The sequence below is a fragment of the Lontra canadensis genome, unplaced genomic scaffold, assembly GCF_010015895.1.
Source record: "Lontra canadensis isolate GAN:19392208 unplaced genomic scaffold, GSC_riverotter_1.0 scaffold32, whole genome shotgun sequence".
Taxonomy (NCBI): Eukaryota; Metazoa; Chordata; class Mammalia; order Carnivora; family Mustelidae; genus Lontra; species Lontra canadensis.
The window spans coordinates 791,297-816,441 of record NW_022631026.1 but is presented as its reverse complement, the minus strand read 5'-3'; the positions used below and the strand labels follow the sequence as shown (position 1 = coordinate 816,441).

The window sequence follows — 25,145 nt, the reverse complement described above, 5'->3', positions numbered from 1 at the left end:
AGGGCTGGGGCGCTTGAGGGCTGGGGGCCTGAGGGTTCTGGGGGACTAGGGTTTGGGGGCCCTGGGAGGTTGGGACGCTGGGGGCTGGGGGGCTGGGTGCTGCCAGGCTAGAGGACTGGGGGTGCTAGAGGGCTGAGGGCTGGGAGTTCTGGGGGGCTAGGGGGTTTGGGGGACTGGGGGGTTGGGGGACTGGGGGGGAAGCAGGGGGAGGCAGGCAGTCTCGCTCGGGGGCAGGAACACAAGTGGTCGGTAGCTCAGTTGTAAGAGCCAAGCCCCCCAGGTCCACAGGGCCTGTGTGAGGTGGGGGCCACCTTGTTCTCTGGGACTCTGTCCACCCACTGGGTGTCTTTAAATAAGAATAGACGACGTGCTTCTGGTTCTTTCCGGCTGGGAAGGTGTTTCCTTGTTCTGGGTCTGCTAGATGGAAGCAAGACGCTTTCAACCTTCATGAGATGCCCAGAGTCATCCTAGTGTAACTTGGAGCCCAGGATGGAGAACCCGCCTGCCTCCAGGCATTGCGGCGCGGGATGGTCAAAGCTTTTCTCTGTGGGGGACCCCCCCAGGGGCCAGCCCCTCTGTCCCCAGACACCCCATGGGGTTATGAGCAGGAGCCGGGGGAAGGGCTTACCTGAACCAGCTCAGTCACCGACTGTCGTGGGAAGACCTCAGGATCTCCTGGTCCAACCCAGGTTTCGGTGTAGGAAGGGAGGCTTCTGGGAGGGGGAGGAGGGAGAAGCCCCCATCCCAGATCCTGCCTGTCAGCTCTCATCTCCGCTGGCCCCCTTCAAACCCCAGGCTGCGCAGCCGTCGTCCAGACTCCTCAGTGGACACGGTGGTGCAGACACGGTCCCAGGTCTTCCCAGGGTGTCCTGCGGGCTGCAGGGCTGCCCACCTCTGGGAGGGGGGAGCAGGTCGCCCCTCAGAGGCAGCGGCCATGGCTCCGGTCGCAGACGGAACAGGGAGCACACACATGCACACCCACACCCACACCCACACACTGTTTGCAGTACGGGAGCTCTTCGGGGTAAATCTCTTAGGAAAAGGCAGTATTTAACTGGTGTGAACACATGCTTGGTTTCGTTGTGCGTTAGTTTAGTTTTCTGAAAGGATTTTACCAGTGGCTATACACCCTTTTATCCTTCAATAGAAAACTTAAAATCTTTTTTGTAAGACTTTATTTATTTGTCAGAGAGAGAGAGAGCATGAGCAGGGGGAGCGGCAGAGGGAGACGCAGGCCCCCCGCTGAGCAGGGACCCTGACATGGGGCTCCATCCCAGGACCTGGGATCATGGCCTGAGCCACAGGCAGACACTTCACCTACTGAGCTGGCCAGGTGCTCTGAAAAGTTAAAATTTTTATGGAAAATGAGAAATACTTAAATAAACAAAAACAAGAAAAACCACTTATAAGTGTACTATTTAGAGATAAACCCTCAATAAATGTTGGTGTGTGTTCTTCTAGATTTTTCTGTGTGGGGGTGCTAGCCATCTCACGTGCACTTGGCACTCACCTCCCAGAAGATCACGTTTGTTACTGGGAGGTGGGAGCCCCTCGCCGGGGCTCCGTCCGTCTGAGAAGGAACGGCTGTCAGCCAAGAGAACTGAGGACAGGTAGAGAGGGACCAAGGCTCTGGGCTTCCGTCCACATCTGCCACCTCTACTCAGACCCCAGAGCTGGGATGAGCCCTGAGGCCGTCCCTCCTGGGGACCCTCCTATTGGGTGAGCGGGCATCAGGCGGGAGATGCTGCCTTGGAGATGCTGCCGCAGACTGTGAACACCACCGCGTGTCCAGCCAGGCACATGTCATCTTGTTTGGGGTCAACCCACATCCCTATGAGTTTTTCTTTATTTCTTCTTTTTTTTTTTAAGGAAAATGTCTTACTAGCTCACCTCCTTTGGCACAACGCTTACTCTCTGAAGCCCGTGCAAAAGGAAGCTGATGGGCTACCTGGTGCTCCTCCGCGCCCACGGGCCGTTAGGGGGGCGGCTTTCGTGGGGCCGGGAAATCCCACGCCCGTGGCCTCCGCTCGGGAAGGCGGCGGTGAGCGGCAGGCGCGCCCCGACGCCGACCGGAGCCGCGTCTCACCCGGGGCCGCGGGAGAGCGAGCCGTGACTCTTTCTCGTCTGCCCGCAGGCCCATGTGCTTCGTCAAGCAGCTGGAGATCCCTCACTACGGCTACCGGAACAGCGTGCCCACGGCCACGCCCCGCTCCAACCTCGCCAAAGAGCTGGAGAAATATTCCAAGACCTCGTTTGAGTACAACACTTACGACAGCCATACTTACGGCAAGCGGGCCATAGCTCCCAAGGTGCAAACCAGGGATATATCCCCCAAAGGATATGATGGTAGGAGGTGCACACTCTTTAAGTGAGAGTCACGCTTGCCGTTGATAATGTTGTTGTTGTGTATATCCGTTTCCTACAAACTGGTCGAGCATGGGGTCGCTTGATGGGGCCCAAAGAAAGCACGCGCACAGGCCGCGCTCACCTGCGTGCCCCGAGGTGTGGGTGAGAAAGATGCCTTCCCCGGGCGCTTCCAAAGCGGCTCATTCAGGCCGCGTTCAGAGCGCGGAGACGGAGGGCCATCGGCTCGTGCGCTTCCCGATGCCGTCCTCGTCTTCATAAACTTCCTTCGGGCTTGGCTCCGGCACGGAGCCACCTGGGAATGCCAGACGTAGCCCCCAGCGCTCCTGGTCGTTGGAGAAACCCTGCATGCTCCCCGAGTTCTCAACCTTGGGTGCGCACGAGAGTCAGCCGGGGGCGCTCTGAGCATTCTAATGCCCGGGTTGCTCCTGGAACAAATGATTGGCATCCTCAGGGGGGTACCTGTGCGGTGACCGTCTCTGCGTCACCCGTGACTCAAGGTGCACTGACGAGCAGACCAGCTTCTGCTGGTGTCCGCAGGCTCCTTCCAGCAGGGGCGGGCCCTGGCCTGTTCCGCAGGAGCGGGGCGGCAGGGCCTCCCGGGGTAACCCAGCTACCGTGCCTCCACCAAAAGCAAAGAGCAGGTAGAACCAATAAAACGCCACCTGCTTCTCGAGGTGGGGGCTTACTTGCCCCGGCCGGCTCGGAGCCGGCTACCCGCTCTCCGAGCTAGCTCCAGTGGCTTCCCTGCACTCCCACGGCAAGTCGCTGAACGAGACAGGGTGAGTGCATCTCCCTGATGTCACGTGCTGACCTTACTGCGTTTCTGCTTTGAACTCTAGGATATGTGTCCTGAGTTGGCTGGGATGGGGGATGTAGACGTTTTGATGATTGATAAGTCTTATCTTGGTGTTCTGTAGCAGAGGAGAGGAGATGGCCCCTTAAAGATATTTTAGCTCTTCTCGGAAGAAGTTGTTTAATTAAAATCATAGCACACCAAAAAACTCATTTAAAGTGAATGGCTGGGGAGTCCCAGAACCTCCTCACCGTTCAGGGTGAGTCGCCGCACGTGTTTCTGACGTACTCATCACTCACCTTAATAGCAATCCGTGCGCACAGCGAGCGAAACTCAGTCGTTCTCTGGTGTGTCGCGTACTGACTCCTCGCGCGCATCCGTTCTTAACGCGGAGGAACAAACTTGTAAGTGGAAAAAAAGACAGTGGCTTAGGGTATAGCAGAAAGTAATTATTTTTGCTTTATCATAATTCACCAGTTTCTGGTTTGTCATCATTTTATCCATGTGGGCGATGGGCTGCACATGAGGGACCGAGAAAGCAGAATTCACACAACGTCTCACATGCCTCACGGCGGCCTGGGGAGGAGCACCTCGGGCCGCTTGTCTCCCACACCTGTTTGCTGCCGTTGGACCGTGCGGCCTGGTTTCCTTGACCTCGTCATTACGGTTGGACCTTGGGGGAGGTCATGGCCAGTCAAGCACATTTTCATGCTTTAACACCCATTAGTGGATTCGAAGTCAAACCTACTTGGTCTGTCCTCAGAGCGGAGTGATATTTAACAGATGAACCCTTCTGGGTGTTGGTTTCCCCAGGAACGGGGTGGTGGTAGTAGTTCCCATCCTGTGGGCCACACAGCGCTATTGTGAGGATAGGGACAAACGTGTAACGACTGCCATTCACTCTCCCCCACCCAGAAAGGACCTGTTGTCAGAAACCTTGGCTGAGCCAAACTCCTCACCTGGCCCACAAGGAAACAAGAATAGGGAACAAAAACTTCAAGAAAGAAAGGGAAGGAAAGGCAGCCTTTTACTGTAATTTACTGAAAAGAACAGCAGTAACTCCATTTCTCTCACACTAGATTCATCTAACGGACTTTATTTTTTTAAGATTTTATTTATTTATTTGACAGACAGAGATCACAAGTAGGCAGAGAGGCAGGCAGAGAGAGAGAGAGGAGGAAGCAGCTCCCCGCTGAGCAGAGAGCCCGATGCGGGGCTCAACCCAAGGGCCCTGAGATCATGACCCGAGCCAAAGGCAGAGGCTTTAACCCACTGAGCCCCCCAGGTGTCCCATCTAACTGACTTTTAAAACATCAAAGGAAATGCCCATTAAGGGTGAGAGTGGCTGGGTCAGTTTTCTCGATAGGATGTGAGAGAGAGCTGTCCCTGAAGCGAGGCACCAGGCAGCAGACACCATGGAGTGACGGCAGCGTGTGTCCACCCTGCGGCAGTGACCTCCCCCAGACTTGCTGCGGGTGCAGAGAACTGAGTCATTGCTCCTGATGAGAAACTGAAATGAGCCTGTTGCTGGGGAAGCATAACCCTTGGGAGCAGGGGGTAGGGCCACGGGAATGTCCAATAGGGAAGAAAAGGAGGATGTTTATCCCCAGTCTTCGGTTATCGCACCTTAGGTCCCACCGCCTGTGTTGCAAAGCACTCAACACACGTTGAGTTAAGTGCCTGCGTTCTTCCAGACACTGGCTAGTCGCTATCTGTCTTTCTGTCTGTCTGTCCATCCACCCACCCATGCATCAGTCATCTATTACGTGTCATCTGTCTGGCTCTTCGTTCCCTCTGGATAACAAGTGTCAAGGAGGAGCGGGGACCGACAGGAAGGCCGTGGGACGCACGCTCGCGTAGACCGTGAAGCCAGACGTCCACCGGAAGGGATTAGCAGGAGGTTCATCAAAACAGCATGAGCTTGAGTAGAAATCATGCAGAAGTAGAAGATCCATGGGTTGGTAGGAAGGACCTGTGGCCTGACGAGGTGCCTCAGAGCAGGGACAGGCACCTGTGGGGCAGGTGAGGAAAGGGCCCTGCGTCCCCACCGTGCTGAGGAGCTTGGGGAGCTCTCCCGCCGGGCGTGGAAGTCCCTGTGCGGGGGTAGCGGAGGAGGGAAGGTGGGAAGGGGCAGGGGTTCCCAGACGTGTCTCTCGGCCCTGCCATCACCCATGAGCACCAGGTCGGGGTCTCCCCAGCCCGTTTGTTACAGCGAGCTGAGATGGTGCTGATGTGTTTACACTGTTGGATAAAAAAGAAGAGTTTGTGCCATGGAAAAATTATGTCAAGGTCAAATTTCAGTGTTCACAGTGAAGTCATACGGGCCCCGGCCACTCCTGCATCTTGTCGGTGCCCGGGCCCGCCGCGCAAGGGCAGAACCGAGCGGTTGTGGCAGAAAAGCCCTGACTATTGTCCAGTCCTGACAGGAACAGCTGCCAGACCCAGTCAAGACCTCTCTGCTCGGGTCTCTGCGCAATTTATCACCACTCCGAGCTCTGCCAAAACCCAGAACCCCCATGGGCTCCCCCCGTGAGCCTCCCTGTCATTCCCAACTTCTGGATTCTCTAAGCTGAACCCTTGTGATCGGCCTGGACTTCCTCTGTGCTCCTCGAACTCAGCACCGCCCGACGTGCTCAACCTCCCACTGTCCGCCCCAGGCCCTGTCCGCGCCTCCTGCCGGCAACGGCTCCCAGAACTCCTCAGGGGCCATCTGGAGGCCCCAGGACCGGGCCTCTGGCCTCCTCACCCCTGCCCGCACCAGCTCTCCCTGGAACACCTGCCCTCCTGCCCACACCTGCCGGCGGGCTGCCCCACAGCCCGGCTGCTCCCAGAGCCTCTCGGAGCTGAGTCCTCCTGGGAACGTCCCTCCCAGTGGTGCCCATGCAGAGCCGAATGCCTGTTCCTGGCCCCGTGCAGCTCTGGGTCTCACCCTTGGCAGCCTCACAGGTAGACACCTTGTCTTCCTGCCGGGCCGTAAGCTCCTGTCCTTGGTCTCACACTGCTGTGCCGGTGCCGGCCAAGCAAACGCTGCCTGTTTGGATGAGTGAGTGGGAAACGAAGGGTCTGGGTGGGGAGCCAATGCTTTAAGTCACAGGAGCTGGCGTGCGCAGACCCCCGAGCTGTATTCTCACAGGAAAGCTCCTCTTCCAAGTAGCACTCACCACGCACAGAGCCGCGTGGGCACCGTGAGGGTCGGGGCGTGAGGGCGCACGGCCCTCCGGGTGCACCCAGGTCCCCCGCGGCGTGAACCCTCAGGTGGCGGACCTCCGTCCGGACTGTGCTCTCTGTCTGGTTTTGCGGAGGTCCGGGCTTCATCTCTTCCATTGTGTCAATACAGAAGAAGGTGGACATTCCTAGTGGGAGACGCACACGTTTAGGGAGACTCACAAGTAGGACAGGGTGAAAAGAAGGCTCTAGGTGAATGTGGTTGTTCTCATTTTTTTAATTTGCCACATTTAGCCAGTAGAAATCCCCTCAAGTCTTTCTTCGTCCTGCACGAGAGAGATAGAGTCCTGAACGGGGGGCTTCTCAATGCGGTGCAAGGCCTGGCAGGCTGCCACGGAAGCCGCACACAGGGAGGCGTGACCTCCATCCCAGCCAGGGACAGGCCAGCACCCAGGAGGACAGGGACTGGTGCTGCCTGCTGACCGATCGGGAAGGGAAGAGTGTCCTATCGTGGTCACAAGTCCCTGATGCTGGCCTTTTGAGCCATTTCCAAATAGGCGGTAATTGTGAGGGCCTACACTCTTAGTTTCATTTTGAACAAAACAAAGATGTGCTTGCATTCCGTGACAGGGCCCAGGTGTGTGGCTGCCTGTCCCGCCTGTGTCTCCTGGATCAGGCTTGTCTATAGGCGTCCCCAGGTCACTCACTTGCTAGTGCCCTGCCCAGTCCTACCAGACTCCAACATCTGGTGAAGGAGACACCCTTTACCAGAAGTCTGGGGCCATGTGCTATGCACACATGTCCTGCTGACGTTCTCCTAGAAACTGAAATATGCTTATTTCAAAATGAAATGGCCATTTTCCGTATTTATATGCATCCCATTACTTTTCTGAGGCAGCGGCCAGCCCTCGTTAGGGAAAAGAATCCTCAAAAGTACTTTTGCGTTTCTCCCACGATTTCTGTGGTGTAAAGCCACAGACGTGAGTCCCAGGGAGACTGCCACGAGCCACAGACTCAGCGAGGTTCCCCATGCCTGCTGTGCAGGTCCCGGGGGCCTGCCTCTCAAGGGAGGGTCTCTTTCTGGTCCCCCTGCATTGCTGCCTCAGCCCCGTGGGACGTCTCTGTGCTCGGACCCCACACTGTGCCCGCAGCTGCTTACATGCGTGCACCCACGGAAGGATGAGGAAGGGAAGGTCATGTCCTAGACAGACCAACAGGTGTACTGATTTGTCCTCGAGGAGAGAGACCCGGCCGGCACGGACTTCTCCGTCTGGGGGGTCTGAGTGTGTGCAGCCAACCCTCTGGTCCGCGTGAGGGGACCTCCTTCAAACTGCCATCTGCCTGGCAGTGGCTCAGTGACTTTCAGTGGGGGCTGGGGTGACACCTGGTGCCAGCATCACTGGGCAGCCCAGTGGTGGCAAAAGGGAGGGCGTCTTGGGTCCAAAGTGGAAAGTTATCCATGATGAAAGCTCATCACAATGTTCACGCGCTCTGAATGCGGTGCTTTGGGCAGTTTCTTGGTGTGGCTCATGGTGACTGACCGCGGTGGCTATGTGGGGTCCACTGTTTGGTTCTGTGGTGTTGGCCCCTTCCTTTGGGAGGAAAGCACTGTGCACATCCTCCCAGAGGGGTACTCAGGTCACAGACCGCTAGGGACAGTGTCAGACATGCAGGGAGAGCTGGCTAAGCTCGCTTTGGAAAGGACATTCGAAGAGGCATGGGGGGTCGTGCAAGAGGGGCTCGCTGGTGGAGTCGAGGACACTGTGAGGGAGACATCTGTGGGGGGCTTCCTGCACCCCTGGCTTCACCTTGGCTGCTCCCTCCCTGGGCAGGACTCCAGGGGAGACCCGTCCGCCCTGCAGGGGACACCCTGTGACTGTGCTGCCCTTGGCAATGGCCACGGACCCCTAACAAATCAGCCACCAGGGTTTCCCATGCTGTGGGCCAGAGGAGACTTCCAATCCACCATGAAAGCAATGTTTGCTCCAAGTACCCGTATGCTTCTGGTGACTGGGGCTATGCCCCCTGTGTCCTGTGAGCCAGGCTCCCTGCAGGGGACAGTGTGTGGGACAGCGTGTGGCGTGCACTGCCCTGCGTACCTTGGGCCCAGCTGTGCCCACGGTTGTGCACTGTGCCACTTCCTCCACGTGGCTCTCGATGCGACCCCCAGGGTGGGGCTATTCTTGGGGAAAGGGGTGCTTCCCTCCTGCGTGCCCAGCGGGCTGCAGAGGCCCCTCTGGGCTGAAGGGACAGCCAGTCTCTGGAGGGAGGAGGTCTGTGGGCCCGCACCACCCGCTGAGCTGACGGGCAGTGAGGACCCGGACACCCGTCCTTCGGCCTTGAGCCAGCTGCCACTTCTGTACAGCAGGTGGCCAAGTCCCCATCAGGTGCGGCCGTAAGCAGACGGCCAGAGGCCCCACTCGCGCACCCAGCTCTGCCCGGGAAAGGCCAGACGGGCTCTTCCCCGCCACCGCTGCGGGTGTCCCCAGGGCCGGTGGGAGGGGCGCGGTGTGGGTGGCGGGGCGCATGCCCCGTGTGCTGTCGGCCAGCAGCGGGGACCCAAGTCATCGCCGTGCCCGTGTCTCCCCAGCAAAGCGCTACTGCAAGAACGCCAGCCCCAGCAGCAGCACCACCAGCAGCTACGCGCCCAGCAGCAGCAGCAACATGAGCTGCGGGGGCGGCAGCAGCGCGAGCAGCACGTGCAGCAAGAGCAGCTTTGACTTCGCGCACGACATGGAGGCGGCGCACATGGCGGCCACGGCCATCCTCAACCTGTCCACGCGCTGCCGCGAGATGCCGCAGAACCTGTCCACCAAGCCGCAGGACCTGTGCGCCACGCGGGTACGCCCAGCGCCCGGGGGGGGGGCATCCCAGAGCCCGAGACCCCGCCCCGCTGCCCTGGGCAGACACCCCACCTGCCAGCCTGGGGCTGGGGCGCGGCCCAGAGCTAAATCCAAGGCTAGCGTGCACGGGCTTCTGTGGCAAAAGGGGAAAGTAAGCAACCCCGTCCCATCTTTTTTTTTTTTTTTTTTTTTTTTTGTTCTATTAAAGCTAAGACTGAGAGAATTTAGTCCAACATGATGCAGGCCAAATTTGTAAGCAGGGGCGCTCCCTGGCATGAGGGGCTCGGGCACAGTAACATTGGGAGGTCTCGGGGCGGCAGCCTGCGTGGGGCCTCCCCCCGAGCCTCTGCCCTCCACTCCCGACGTGGGAGGGGGCAGTTTTCTCGCCGGCGCTGAAATCCAATGTCTGCTCTAGAGCGCGTAACCCTCCGGGGACACAAGTGGAGGGGTGTCGGCAGGATTCCCCGCTCTGTCCTGCATGTGTCCTTCCTTGCCTCCCTCCTCTAGAGAGGCGAGCTCTGCACACTTCTTTCTCTGTTGGAAAGCATCATTTTAAAAAAAGAAAGAAAGAAAGAAAAGAAAAACTCACCCAGTACCTCTATTTTTGTAAGTCAGTTGGGTAAACCACAAGCTTGCTGGAACAGAGTGGGTCAGACCGTAAGCACTGCAGCAGGCTTCCTTGAACTGATTGCACAGCCCCTCCCTTAAGCCCGTCGGCACAGGAGTTCGTGTTGGAATGTGAATTCTGGCTGCTTCTCCCTCGCCCCTCCATGCCTCTCCCTCATCTCGAAGTGTTCGCATCAGTGAAACTGAAAAAGGATTGTTAAGCATAAACGCGTATCTAGCTCTGATCTCTAAATGTTATTTGAGCTGGAATAGAATGGAGATTAGGTCCCTGTTTGATTTTCTTCTGGCTTATTTCTAAAAGCAGGGATGTATTGCAGGGAAAGGAAGGTAAAGAAGGATGGTACGGGGGGCGCCTGGGTGGCTCAGTGGGTTAAAGCCTCTGCCTTCAGCTCGGGTCATGATCCCAGGGTCCTGGGATCGAGCCCTGCATCGGGGGGGTTCTCTGCTCAGCGGGGAGCCTGCTTCCCCCTCTCTCTGCCTGCCTCTCTGCCTACTTGTGATCTCTGTCTGTCAAGTAAATAAATAAAATCTTTGGGGAAAAAAAAAAAAAGAAGAAGGGTGGTACGTACACTGTAGATGTGTGAGATAGAGAAGAGCCAGGTGGGTAGACAGACAACGGGTCATCAGCTGGTGACTAGCGGCGTTCCCCTGCCATCCAGTGCTGCGGCCAAGCGCAGGCCAGCAGACATGTCCCAAGGGACCGCTTCTGCTCCCTTCGGGAGTCCATGCATGGGAGACCGAAGGAGGAACCCGAGCTTGAATTCTGCATTGGCTGAAGGCAGGGCGGCGGCTGGGCCTGCGTGATCAGTATGTCTCTCTGTCCCGCAGAACCCTGACATGGAGGTGGACGAGAATGGGACTCTGGACCTCAGCATGAACAAGCCACGGCCACGGGAGAGCTGCTGCCCTGTCCTGACGCCCCTGGAGCCCATGTCCCCCCAACAGCAGGCAGTGATGGGCAGCCGGTGCTTCCAGCTGGGAGAGGACGACTGCTGGGAGCTGCCTGTGGACTACACCAAGATGAAGCCTCGCAGGGCGGACGGCGGTGACACTGCTGAGGTCCCTGTATGTCCCCTCACTGCCCGCTGGTTTGGGGTGTGCAGTCGGGCGTCCGTGGGCTCCCGGGGTATGACCTCAGCCAACAAGGGCTGACCACACACTTTGCTGACCAGGGCGAGATTTTTCATGAATGCTGATTTGGTGAAACAAATCACAAACTCTCTATATGTCAACAGCAAGCCAGTCCATTTTTCCGGTGACGTGTTGCTATAAAGCATGGTTCTCCTTGCAGATAGGGAAGTGTACATCTTAAATACTTAAGTGATTAGCTACGAGTTATTAGTTAGCTAGCCCTTTGAAACTAAAGATAGTTTCTCTTCTCAAAGAAACCCAAAATATTCAGAGGGTATACTGCAGCCCTGAAAAAAATTCGTTTTAGTACTATCGCCTAAATCTTTGTTGAGCGCAGTATTACCAAACACCTCTGTCAAGAACATATTTTTAAAATACAGATCTCCCCTGCAATCTGAACAGAGAGCTTGCCTACGGAAGCGTCCCTAAGTCGAACGGCATGATTAATTGATTTAGGTAGAAAATATTTTGAGTGTTCCCAGACCCCAAAAATTACCTCTCAGGTTTTGAGTTTCTGAACCTTAGGACACACATTGCTAACAGATGCACAGACAACCTGAGATCAAGCCCAGATGCTCCCAGACACTGCTCTGAGCTCTGGAGCTGGACGCCAAGATGCTGAGCCTGGTTTCCGGGGGCAAGTGTGTGACACTCCCACAGCTCGCCGCCAAACCAGCACGTGGATGCTACGTGCGCTTCTTGCCTTTTGTGTAAAAGCAAACATCCTATTTGGGTTTCTTTCTTGGCAAAAGCAGGTAGTAAAGTAGGTCTTTCATAAGAGCAAAGTGGTGCGTCATGAGCTTTCAAAAAGTGGGGGACACCTGTAGTTACGATGGTCACATTCACGTTACTAAAATAGTTAAAATATCCTCTGGGCTAAGAAAAGAAATGAAGAAACGGTTGTTCTTTATTGTACTAGCTTTTTCTCCAGTGTTCAATTCTGAAAATTATGACATCTTCTTTATTCAAGGAAAAAATGAAAATCCTTTTTAAATACAATAAGGAGACCACCATCAAAGCAATAGCTTCTTAGAGAAACAAGGAGGTGCAGAAAAAGGGAGCATTAGCTATTTGTAGGATTGGCGAGAAAGCCACCTGGTTATAAGGCCATTACAACCTAAAGCCTATTATCTTTATTCTTCTAATTGATTTAAGTATCCAGGCACTGAGGAAGAACAGAATCTGAGTGGCGAGGAGAATTCCACAGTCTTTTCTCTCCTGCAGCGTTAAGTCCTTGCTACCAAATAAGGCATGGCGGTTGAGTCTCTGAATTTATCTTAAGTAAAATTAAACCCTCTTAAACGACAGAAGTGTCTGCATCATACAGACGGTCCCAGAAGTGGAAGCGCTCTCCTGCCTTCGTGGGACGCGTCTGCGGGGTGTCGCCATCTATGGGAGTTTCTTAGTTACTGCAGGGCCGCTCGCTATGGGCCCGGGAACGCTGCGTTGGAGTAGCGAGAACCACGACATGCAGCTCCGAGGGTCTTGCCTTGCCTTGGGCCCTAATGCACACTCAGAATCCTCCCCGATGGTTGTAAAAGCCTCATCCTAAAATGCCTGTAGGGTTCGTGGTGGGGCTTTGCTGGTCTGTGTTGGATGAGAGGGGGTGAACCCCAGCAGGTGCCCCCAGACCCTGAAGGAAAGACACTGGCTGAGAAATGGTGTCTCTGGTTTCCAAACCAGTGGCCTGCCCCCTCCTAAGTGCCCCGGCAGAAATCCCGAGTAAGGCCCTGTACACCGACAGGTACGCATTTAGAATTTGGGGGCAACTTGGTGAGAGACTGAGGAGCAGAGTCCGGGCCGGCCCTCTCAGAAGCCCCCCGGGCCCAGGACAAGGGTGCGGCCGGTTTGAAAGTCTCGGCGTGTGGAAGAGGGGAGCGCGCTGAGGCGGCCGGCCCCGGGGCCGCGTCCGTGCTCTGCACGCAGCGCGGTCCCCTGCGCAGCCCTGAAGCCGTGTTTTGCCTGCAGCCGGAAGACTTGGACCCGTTCCAGGAGGCTCTGGAGGAGAGAAGGTACCCGGGAGAGGTGACCATCCCCAGCCCCAAGCCCAAGTACACCCAGTGCAAGGACAGCAAGAAGGACTTGATAACGTAAGCACAGCGTGCACGGCCGCGGCCGCGCCTCCGACTGTCCCTCCCTCTGGCTTATTTTTAAAAACCGATGTGTCCATGCCTTGCCGTTGGAGCATGCGACGTCCGCAGCACACGAGTGTCTCCGGCTGCCGGTGCGGCGGGGCGGGGGGCCGCGGGGCGCGCCGGCTCGCAGGGCGCTCTGTGTGGTGGCGCCGCCCCCGCCGTCTGTGCTCGTGCGTTTGGCAGCTTCCCCGGACGCCTGAGTCCCGGTGCAGACATTGCAGCTAAACTGGAAACAATGAAACTTTCGTAAAGTTTTTTTTTTTTTTAAACATACTTACTATTCTGGCTGTTTTGTTTTTGTTTGGTGGCAGATGTCCAACACCAAGGTGTGATGGGAGTGGTCATGTGACTGGTAATTACGCCTCACATAGAAGGTGTGACTTCAGTTTTCTCATGGTGGATTCTGTCTTTTCGATTTATTGTTTTCAGCTTACCTCAACAATGCTGTCGAAGTACCAACGTCGAATTTCGTGTCAGCCCTCCAAGTGCTCTATGTTGACCTGCAAAAGCCGCGCGCGCGTTGCACAGGCTTCCCGTAGGCAAGGAAGCCGCCACGATTGGACCGTTCTCCAACGTGGAAACCAAAGAGCGCAAATATTTTCATACTATTTTCCAAAAAGTGTTTATGAACAGACACATCTTCTTCAAAGAAGAGAGTTAATTATACCAAAAAAAAAATATATATTCAATATACAGCACTTGCCCCATCGCTTTCTGCATTAAACTTTTTAGTTTCAACTGTATGTCGTGTTTGTCCGGGAGCGTGAGCCGGGGGGCGGCACTCACCTCACTCTTCTGGCCTGTCTTACAGTCTGTCGGGCTGTCCCCTCGCCGACAGAAGTATCCGGAGCATGCTGGCCACCAGCTCGCAAGAACTCAAGTAAGATTTCATGACAATCATTCTCCTAAAGATGTGTCACCTAGTAGTAGCACATGGCGGTGTCCCGTGTGAACACAGCCGTCTTTAAACAGACCTGCTGTGCACGCAGCACCTCGACACCACATGCGGCCGGGTCCTCAGGCCGTCGGTCACCTCTCCGCACAGTCTGTCTGCCTCTTCCCTCTCCTTGGTCTCCAGCGCTCTCGTGCCATAGCCTTTCTATCCTGAACGGTCTAAAGCCTCAGCAGTTTCTGTCCTGACACACGTGCGCACGGAAGGGAGGTTAGACGGAGGTACTCGAACTTTCAGGAAGTGATTCCAACCTAAAAAGTGAAGGACTGACTTTTTTAGAAGTTGTAGTTCATATGATTATTTAATATATGGGCATTTAGAAAGCACTAATGACAGAAACTCTCCACGACAATAGCTAATTCCCTCCGCATGCTGCGGTCCTCGTCGCGGCTCCTCTAGGGCAGCATCAGGTCACGTCCACTGGCTCGCTGATGGGGACGGTCGGGTGCTCCCCGGCACTCAGACACCCGCCCTCCAGCCGTCTGCTCTCCCGTCCCCTGTGCCTTTAGCGTTTTCTGTATTTTAAGCATAAATCTGATCACTTACATTTATATCCCCAGACTGAGGTCTTCCTTCCCTGTATGTACAGAACCACAGTCTGTTCCTACGTGGGTTTTGGGAGGCATCCGTACAAGTCTCCGAAAGCGGGTAAAAGCCTTCGCTGCTCCAGTCAGAGGAGATAGAGGGTGTGTGTCAGGGAAGAAGGGTGAGACCTGAAAGTAGTTTCACAGCAGAATGAGAACCAAGAACCCCAGATAATTCTTCTGTAATTACCTGATGGGTCATAAACAGTGTCACATCCAGCTGCCTGGCTTCCATTTTGTTTGGAAACTGCTTTATTTCCAAAGCAGAAAAAGATGCTCCTTGGAGCCCCTATTAGATTCCTTTCCCAAGGATTTCACTCCACATCCCGTCCCACCGCGATAGACCAGGGCTGTCTCAGAGTACAGGGCTCCGTTTCACACCGTGTCGTCTCTTACAGGGTCCCTGTCCAAGGCCCTAGTGCCATAGATCACCTGCTCATGCTCAGTGGCCTCCTGAACTAGCCCCTGCGTCACAAGACTCTTGGCGTCTTCTCCATGGCATGTGCACGTCCGGAGTGCGTCCTCTAGCTTAACGGTTTTAAAGCCTGTAGCATCATCCCCGCAGTGCCTAATGGGGAAATAGCTCTTAGGACCTCACAACGGACAGACTTAGCAACAACAAGCCAACCCACTTTGTTAAGACATCTTTTCTCATGGCTTAAAACCGTACTCCCCTCATGATCAAAACGTGGTTAACTGCACTTGGAACGTGGCCAGCACATCAGACCATGGCAACTTCTCTTTGAGTCTCTTGATGAGGTGAGGAAGCCTTTGCAAAAGTCTGGCCTTTGTCCAGCTCCATAGGCCAGCTGTAAACAAGAAAGAGCCTTTGCACAACGGCCATGTAGGACTGCTCCCTGCTGGCTAGCATCTCAACACCCCCGGAGGCCAGAGTAGTGTTCTGAGAGCCTGGTTGTTGCTGGTTTTTGTCCCTTGGCTCTGAGCAGAGCTGCCACTTCTCCGGTTCCAGTGCTTTCTCCTTCTCTCGTTTCATCTTGGAAGATGGCATGGTGGTCCTCCCATCCACATCTTTGGAGGGCAGTGCTTGGCCTTCCTGACCTGCAGGCTGGGGCTGGAGGGTCCGTCCTCTCATCCTGCCTCTTCCTGGTTGAGAGACTGCATCTTCAGAGAGGGACGGCCTTTTCCTAGTTGTGGTGTGTCTAAAAGCCATACTCATTTGTAGACTTGTCTTTGCAACAAGTGAACCCCAATTTGATTGATCCTTCCCAAGAAATCTAAACTTGACCAGTTTTCTGAAGCTTTGAAACCGTGGGTACCAATTAAATGTCTGCCGTCAAAAGTCCAATACTTAAATGACTGATTTTACTTGCTAAGTCTTTCTAAATGGAGGACACCATAGATTACAACATGTGTTTTCTTTTAACCTCTTACTTGACAAGACCCCTCTATTCATGACCTTTAATCTGAGTCGCGGAGGCCTTGTAGGTGGTTTTTCCTGCGTCGGGGCATAGGATGGCGCCATCGAGATCTAGAGCCGCTTGCTCGAGAGTAATCACACGTGCGCTTCTCAACAGCGCGTCCTTGGACGGAGTCGGGTGAAAGCCCGCCGCGGCGGCCGCCTCCGAGACAGTAAGAGCTCGCTGTTCAAGGTAGATGAGCGATTTCTAATTCTTCATAAAGACGTGTTAGGCAGGGTCCCCATAACCTCCCAAAAGTCCTGTGTTACGGAATTTTCTGGAAATGTTCTTCTTGTCACACTTGACACTGAATTTCGATAGTTGGCCCTTAACAGGACAGTCTTGGTCGTGGAAAGAGGAGTCGTGCTGGAGAAACTCTTGGTGTTGGATCTTCCAACCTCTTAAACTTCCTGAGGTAACGCTTCTCTCTGATCTTCTCCGGGCCGGCACATCTGGGATGTTCTTAAAAAGAAGTGGGTAATTTCATGTCTAACTATGCACAATATGTAAACTGAAAATGTATTAAAATTTAATGTGTACATGAATACCATCCAAACGCTGAAGCTGCTGCTTTCCCTGCTCCCTGGCCCATCCAGCCAGGGCCGGTGGCTCGGGAGGGAAAGGGGCGCCAGACCGGGAGAGCTGCGCACCGTGGGGAACCCTGCAGGTCCGTGCCACGTGTCACATACAGTCCTGCGAACTTCCTCCTCCGCGCCCCGATTCCCAGACGTGACACTCCCTGAGACCCCAGTCCAAAAAGCTGGGGGGGGGGAGGGCAGTGAATAGAATTGTTCAAATCACAGTGATTTTTCAGTAAGAATTCTGCCTAACAAGAGCTCTGACTCTGAAGGGAAGTTTCTTCTCCAAAAATTCCGTTTGCTAAGATTACCTGAAGGGAGCAACGGGAAGGAGCTTGCCAGTCACCTCCCGTCATTGTCGTCCTCTTTTCCGAGAGCCCATGTCCTCCCGCCAGGAGCCCTCCAGCGTCCAGATGTGCCGTCGCTGTAGACACGGCCGTGCCGGAGGTGCCGTAGCCATCTGAGGCTCCAATTTAAGCCAAATCAAAACCGATTTCAATCAGAGGCAATTAGCTCTAAAACGGGCCCCCAGATTGGCTTCCGCTTACACTCTGGTGGCCAGATTTAGACGCGTCTTTATGATCCGGCTCGTTCTCTTGCCCAGCGGCAGCTCCTGCCACCAGTGAGCTCCGCACAAGAAGGAGCTGCCACCGTCACTTCTTGACTTTTGAACTTGCGCGTCCTCAAGCGGGGTGCTGGGGGCCCTACGGTTTGGCTCTCTGCCCTTTGGAGAGTTTTCCGGTGGATTCTGTAAGCCTCCAGGCATCACTAAGGCGCCTTCACCTGGGACAGAGAGGAATGTTAGCTACAGCTACTGCAAAACTTTTTTTTTTTTCAACATGGTTACATTTATTTAAGTCAAAGAATTAAAATTCAGACCTCGGGCCACACTATTACTTTGCTTAAAAAGCTCCCTGTTTCTAGAACTGGCTGGGGCTTAGCCGGCTTGGTGGCGGGGCCATCCCTGCCCGGGGTCCCGCCGCTGCCATCGTTCACTGCACGGGAAGCACACCCGCGCGCACCAGCCCTCACGGAGATCCTCGTCTCCGGCATCTCTCGCCTGCCTGGGTCACGTAGTAAATCCATAGCCGTGGTGAGTTCCCGCCACCCCCGCCTCGGGCCTGGCTCCTTCAGCAGAGGGCACACCGCCTCCTCATCTGGGGGCGGCAGCCGCGGTGGGAGGCCCGCTCCTCGGGGACGGGAGGGACTGCAGGGCTGCGGGCTCCACGCAGCAGGCAGGCCGGTCAGATGCTGTCTTCCCCTCCCAGGACCCCTCGCCTCGGTTCTCCAACTCCTGTCCTGCAGCAGGCCCGTGCCAAGAAGCCGGGTGTGTGAGCTGGACTGTGCGTGGCTGGGAAGTGGATGTGGGAGTCACTCTGTGGGTGACTGTCCGTGGACAGGAGCCTCTGCACACAACGTCTCCTCCAAGAGAAGCACGGGAAGGGTTAGGTCCATTCTCCAGGCGTGGACACTGTGGGATGGGAGGCTGGGCAGCTCAGGGCAGACCACGGGCTGCCGGGGCCTGAGCGCCTTCCCTCCACATCACAGGACCTCCTCCGATCAGTGGCGTCGCAGGGGATCCTTGGTGGCAGGCAGTGCAGGGTCCGATGCTGCCAGCAGCAGGACCCATGGCAGCTCACCCATCCTCCCCGGACACAGTGTGGGCTCACAGCGCACCAGGGCTGCGCGGGCCCCTGTCCCCCCACAACCCCCAGAGAACATACCTCCGCCATAGAAGGGTTACGAGGTCTGCGCCCCAGCGTGTTTGTAAAATAGCCTAAGAAGTATTTTGTCGCACAAAGATTTTTTATTTTATCGTACAAAGTAGGACTGATTTAAAATAAGTGAAATATATGAACTATAGGGAGGCACAGTACAGCTGAGCTTCTGAGATAAGAGTGTTTGGGGGTGACTCCAGCCAACACGCAAGGACACAACACACACGGATGACATGCACACGGGTGAACACGGGTGGACACGTGGACGACATGCACACGGGTGAACACGGATGGACATGCGGATGTGGGTGCACACGGGTGAGCACCTACACCGATGGACATGCGCGTGGGTGAGCACACTGGTGGACACACAGGCATGAACACACAAATTCCAGGCCAAGAAGCCTGTGCCCCTCAGTCCCACCTCACGGAGACTCTCGAGGATGGGGAAGGGTCACTGGAAAAGCCACTCTTCCTCTGTGTCTGCAGCCCTGACACCACCACCACGAACACGGTGGGAGGGGGGCCCTCGCTGACCCGCGTCCTCGGCTGGCAGCAGCTCCAGCTCCGTCCCTGGAATGAGCCCCTTCCCCTGGTGGCCAGCATCACACCCACATTATTAAGTAAGAGTCCCAAGTGTTTGGACTTGGGGTTACATTTTACGAGCTTCACCTCAGTATAGCCACACAAATCAGCCAAAACCAAAACCAAAAATAACTTTCAGTGTCTCCTTCACTTTATAATGTGAGCTGTACTTTCCAGAAGTCCCCACGGGGTCCTCTAGCACCATGTGACCCGCGGTCTGCGTGCGGCCGTGTGTGCGACCCGCGGTCTGGGCGCAGCCATGTGTGGGACCCGCGGCCCCGGGTGGCTGTGCGACCCGCGGTCTGGGTCTTCTCTTCTTCGTCCGTTTGTGCTCCGTGTGTTTCAAGTGAGGGAGCGGGTGACAGAGAAGTTTGGTGTCAGCAGTCAGGCTTGGGTCACAAAGGAAGGCAGCAGATGTCGGCTGAGGGTCAGTCATCGAGACACTCTGCTTCTCCTGAGTTCTCTGTGCAAAATGCAGTAGCGTGGGGTGTGGTCGGAGGGGAGCGCCTTCCAGCCCCCTAGGCCGCGGGGTCGTCACCGGCGAGGGGCGTGGGTCACCGGGAGCCGGTCCGCGGCCCGTTGGACTCGTGTGCTGCGCTCTGGCTGGTGTGTCCTGACGGAGTGTGTGCGTGCACACGTGTGCGTGCGTATACATGTACGCATGTGCGTGTTTGTGCGTGCACACGTGTGCTTGTGTGTGCGTGTGTATACGTGTATGGGTGTGTATACATGTGTGAGTGTGCAGGAGTGTGTGAGTGTTGAGTTGTGTGTCCGTATATGAGGGTGTGTGTGTTTGTGGGTGTGCATGTGTGTGCATGTGAGTGCGTGGATGTGTATGCATGTGTGGGTGTGTGTGCATGCATGTGAGTGTGCACACGTGTATGAGTGTGTTGTAGTGTATGAGTGTGTATTTATGGGTGTGTGTGCGCTATGTGTGTATGTGAATGTGCGTGTGTGTATGGGTGTGTATGGGTGTGTTAGTGTGTGTACATGTATGTGTGTATGTTTGTGTACATGCATGAGTGTGAGTATATGAATGTGTTTGCACTTACGAGTGTGTGTGTATGTGCATGTGTGGGTGGGTGTGTGCTGTGTGGGTGGGTGTGCACGCTGTGCATGTGTGTATGACTGTGTGTACCTGAGTGTAAGTGTGTATACATGCATGAGTGTGTGCGTGTTGAGTGTGCACGCTGAGGCTGCCCCGCGCACACCTCTGTGCCTGTGTCTCATGTCCCACGGCCAATCCAAGGGGGCGACGTGCACAGTCCCTGAGCTTCCAGGTGACGCACAAACTGACGTTTTCAGGGAAACCGTGAGCAGGGCTGTTCCATTAGGTCATTCGTTGAAAACCCTGTAATCGTGTCTGCCCCCAAGGATCTCACAGTCGGTCTTTTAAGACAGAACAAAAAGAGAAAAAAAAGCTCCATCCAGAGCACCTGGGTGGGAGGGGAGCACGAGGAGTCACGGGTGCTGGGTAGAGGAGGGGGGAGGGCGCCTGGAGCCGGCCCCGAGGGGGACCAGCAGGGAGGGCCCCGTGGCCACAGACTTGGACCGAGCGAGCATGGGGCAGAGGGCCAGCTCGGGTGAGAGGAGGAACGGCAGACAGCAAGGCCTGCCCTGGGAGAGCAGCGTCCCTCGTAGCGAGACCGTGTGGGCCGGCACACGCATCTCGCCTGCCTCCGTCCGGCCTGCTCTGCCGCGCCCCCAGCCGCAAGGCCTTGGCCGTGGACCCCCGTGTCCGTCCTACGAGGTGGACCACAACGTGTGAGGTCATCAGAACAGGCTTGGAGGGCTTTATGTGTCTCATTGTGACAAACCTGGGGAGGATTTTAAGGCCATGAGGAGGACGTTTTCCCAGGAATTTTTTCTTAGCATTCCATTCCCAGTCTTGAGATGATGAACCGTTTCCTCAGGCATCAGAAAGCACTGAGCGATACCACCTATTTCTGAACAAAGAGTAATTTGTCATCTAATCAAAGATAAAATACAAACCGTCCAAGAATCAGCCTTTGAACAAACGTATGTCTTTACCTCTGGACCGGTCACGTCTCTTTATAAAACACCCAGCGTATCTGGTGCATATGAACAAAGGAAAGCTTCCTTCCTATCCTTAATATTGCCGTCGAAACGTTTCTGTAAATATCGATGCACATACATATGTGTGCACTATGTTATTAACGTAGTCACGCACGTATGTCGTGTCTGTACGTATCTTGTTGTTGTCTAGGTTGTGGTGTGAGGCCGGGGGTCAAAGCTGGACACGTTTCCTTCCGTGAAGCGCACTGGGGCGTCTGAGTCATCTTCACACGTCGTATCTAGTTAAATGTGGCCTCTCACCATTATTGGGAATTTAGTCCCAGTTTCGTCTCTTCCCTGGCCCCCCTGGGGTGATCCTGAGCAAGGATCCCTTTAACCTCGCGGGACCCCGCATTGCTGCTGGACACAGACCCAAGCTGGACGAGAAGCAGCTTCTGTGAGGAAAACCTCTTGCTGAGAAAGACTAGGTTATGTTGGCCTTAAATTGTAAATTTGAGCTTTTATTCCAGTAAACACTTCATTAATTTATTGTTCCCTGGAGCAAAATGAATAAAATTGGAAATAAAGTAGATGTTCCCTTTGGGAAATTATTGACAAGGATTTTGGAGGGCATTTTTTTTTCCTGGCATTTCCGGAGGGAGAACCACTCGCTTTGGTTTCTTGCTCGCTGGGAAAGGCAGGCTTTGAGGGGCTGACGGGATGACGAGGCAGGACCGGGAGGCAGAACAGCGCATGAGCACTCTGGTGTGGGTCTTCACTCCAAACCGGCCCCAGGAGGGACAGTTTCACACCTTGGCTCTTGTGTTCTTCAGCTGTGGCCTTACAGAGAGAGCCAGTCCCTGGCACGAGGGAATTCCATTTTGTGGTTTCTGTGTTGGAAGTCTCCGGTTCTACGGGGGCCAAATGGTTTTCTCTACGGGCAACGGAGAAACAGAGATGTGACATCTGCTTTCAGAGACAGTCCGTGAGCACCGTGACAGCGTGGAAACGTGAGAGACCTCGGTCTCACCCGGTTTGTTTTTTTAAGGAAAAAAACATGCAGTGCAAATGGTTTCTAACATCAAAATGAAAAGGTAATTTGGCTTTATGAAAGTGTGTGCCGGGGCTGTCCCACAGACCTCTCCAGGGCAAAGGACTAGCGTGTCGTAGACCCACACCGTCCACTGTCCACGTGCGCCTCTGTGGCCGGGGAAGTGGACTGCCCATGCTGTCCCCCTCGTCACATCTAGCGCGGATGGTCACAGGCATCAAGCGGACGTCTGACTGGGCCGTGCCACACGGTGACTCCGTCCGCATCGATCCTCACCTCTCCTCTCACCACATTCCAATAAATAGGGATATTTTATTCCTGCAACTGAAAAGCTTCTGATTTTTTCAGCATCCGGCTACTCAACGTTCTTGTTTTATGATTAAGCCACAGACGAGCGGGGAGATCTTTTACCTTCACATCCTGGTCTCTTTGGATCTAATGCCACGTGGAGACCGATGAGAACGCGGCACGACGCAGACCTCACTGGGTGACCAGCTTCAGAAGAGGGCACCTGCGTTCCGCATGATCCCACTGTTTGGGACCATTAGAGAAACGTCCATTAGAGGCCGCTGGAAAGTCTGTTGTGTTATTTTAAAAATATATGCATCTTCATTACTTTCAAACTTGGACAGAAATGCAAGTGTGATTAGGCAGGTGCTCTCGAAGAGAGACCCTCAGGCCTCCTCCTCTCGTGACCAAGTAAGCCGGCTCATAATTAGCATACGCCTAATTAATACTTGGGGCTTTAAGGTTGTCAGAAGCCTGCTTGCCGTTAGTATCTCAAAATTTCTCTCTCCAGCTCGTGTGTGCGTCCATCAGCAGAGCGAAGCTTGCCGCACGGAGCTGCCCTGCGGCCCCTCCCTGTCCCGATGACCGCGGGCATCTGTACGTCTCTGTCCACGATCCAGGACGCAGAGAGGGACTCGTTCCCGCAAGTCTTCATTCTCGGGGCCAACAGAGAGCCCGCCTTCCGTCTCTGCTTTCACGCTCGAGGGCCGGGGCCACGTGCCCTGGATGCGCGTCCCTCCTGCTCAGGGTCCCCGTGTGCGTGCGTCAACGGCTTTTCTCCCTCCCCGGGGGCGTGTTCTTGACCTTCTCTGTCCGCGGTCACACACTGGCAGTATTTGTAACTCACTTTCATTCTCTCCAGATGAAAATGTGCGGGAGCTGTGAAATCCCCTGGAACACGTGTATCCTCTTATCTAAGACGGGACAGAAATGAACAAGACAAGGAATTTCGAATATAAGCCCCCGAAATGGAAAAGAAATATCACTGTCCATCTCTACTGCTCTTACCAATCCCAATCTCCCTGTGATCTTGAGGCCTGATTTTTTGTTTAACATGAGGGCTGGGTGCACATAACCGCATGGCCCTTCGTGGGGGAGTTCTGTAGCCCCCGTTCAACGCAGAGTGACAACAACGCCCCGGCCCTGGGATCCCAGACGGTGGAGGCGGGCACAGCCCACTGGGGTGCTCTTTCCCGGAGCTGGAGCCAGGGCGGCCGCGTGGCAGAGTTGGGGTCGTCCCGCGTGGGTCAGAGCTGGGAAGGGGCTGCGTAAAGGGGTGGTGTGGTCCACAACGTGGACTTTGTTTCATAGAAATGACAGTGTAAGGATGCTTGTGTAACGGTTAAAAAGGACAACAGACAAAGGTCCCGTGGTGTTGGCTGTGATCTGCACGTGAACCCTGAGGTGTGGGGCCGTGGCCGTAGTCTCTGGCACATGGCCAGCCAAGCGAGCCCCTGTCCTCCTCTGGCGCTGGGTTCTGGGGAAACAGCAGGAGCACGGCCGTGGGATGTCACCCCGGACAGCAGGGAGGTCCGTGTAAGAGCAGCCGGAGGAAAGTTCTGGAGCGGAGATCAGAGCAGCAGCAGGGGCCGACCCCACAAGGGCTCATGGGGCCTGGCAGGCTCTGCGTCCCACTCTGAGTAGGAGGGTCTCCTGGCACCTTGGTGGTGGCAGCTGACACGAGCTTCCAGTCCCTCCAGTTCCCAAGGGGTGGGCGGGCGAGAGGTCTCACCGGGCTGGGGCGGAGGTAAGGCAACAAACAGCCCATCAGGGGCACACGGTGGGGGATGAGAAGCAGCCAGGTTCTGCCTGCTCTGTCTGCAGAAGAGCAGTTTCTTTACAGGAGGATGAGGACACGGACTGAGGGCAGGGGCGCAGGCGTGAGACCCGCCCGCCCCAAGTGCCCAGCAGCTGCCTCTCCTAAAACGAGCTGTGGGGGGGATTCCGAGGGGGCCTGGGGCGCGCCAAGTGGGGAGAGTGTCTGAGGGGCCGAGCGGGTGCTCACATGGGGTGTGAAGAGTGGCATGTCCCTGGGGCCCTGCGGACGTGGGGCCGAGGCCTTCCACAGAGGGGGCCTTTCAAGTCTCAAGGCTAGATGAGCTCCAGGCGTGGGCGCAGACGGACGGCAGGACGGCTGGCGCCGTGTCATGTTGCCGGCCGTGTAGCCCCGCAAACCTCGCCGGGAGGTGCGTTCGCTTCGAGTGCTGTCTCAGAAGTCACAGCTGTCCCCTGCCGTGCGAGTCGAGAACGCGCTCGCGGGGACGGAGGCGGGTTCCGGTGATGGGAAGAGGCGGGGCACGGCGGCGAGGGCAGCGTCCGCTCTCAGGAAGGAGTCCCTGGACGCGCGTGGAGGAGGTCAAGAGCGAAAACGAGCGCCTCTCCGTAAAGAGCGTTTCTGGTCATGCTCTGGCTTTGGGGCGGGTCCTTCCCACCCCTGCCACAAGGAGGGGCGTCCGGCTCCCCGTGATTGCTGCCAGCGCTGCCGGACACGCAGGGAGGCCGGGGCATTTTGCGGGCTGTGCCTGTCTGGGGCAGAAGCACCTTAGTCTTACCTTCCACGGGAAGGAGAGGCCCCAATCCCAGACACACACCCTGAGGCTTCAGACATCTTAACAGCAGATTTCTCAATTCCTAAAAACCATTTTAAAATATATGCACAGTTTATGGTACAAAAATACATGACCCTTGTGGCGCAGGTGCATTCCCTTGGGATGACCTTCCTTGACCTTTTTCCATGGAAGCCCAGCCACGGAATGCGGTCAGCACAGAGCTTCCGGACCCCCTGGGCACAACACCTCACACCCACGATCCCGTGACGTGCTGGCTTCTTCCGCAGCACCCCTGCCCTTCCTCGTGCCGTGGGGGTTTGGTCGCCTCCGTCAGCGCGAGGAAGC

General features: G+C 55.7%; 1 protein-coding gene across 8 annotated transcripts in view; it reads left to right on the top strand.

Annotated features, from left to right (window-relative positions):
* MYT1L (myelin transcription factor 1 like) overlaps nucleotides 1-25,145 on the top strand; it is a 172,509-nt gene that overhangs the window by 104,390 nt on the left and 42,974 nt on the right. For 4 of the 8 annotated variants that reach the window (XM_032866755.1, XM_032866757.1, XM_032866756.1 and 1 more), the window contains 6 exons: nucleotides 2,135-2,346; nucleotides 8,916-9,166; nucleotides 10,624-10,860; nucleotides 12,895-13,016; nucleotides 13,373-13,435; nucleotides 13,873-13,941. In XM_032866755.1, coding sequence (XP_032722646.1) covers nucleotides 2,135-2,346; nucleotides 8,916-9,166; nucleotides 10,624-10,860; nucleotides 12,895-13,016; nucleotides 13,373-13,435; nucleotides 13,873-13,941 — 954 coding nt within the window. The remainder of the gene's footprint in view (nucleotides 1-2,134; nucleotides 2,347-8,915; nucleotides 9,167-10,623; nucleotides 10,861-12,894; nucleotides 13,017-13,372; nucleotides 13,436-13,872; nucleotides 13,942-25,145) is intronic. The other 4 variants (XM_032866760.1, XM_032866761.1, XM_032866759.1 and 1 more) reach the window with 1 other exon arrangement.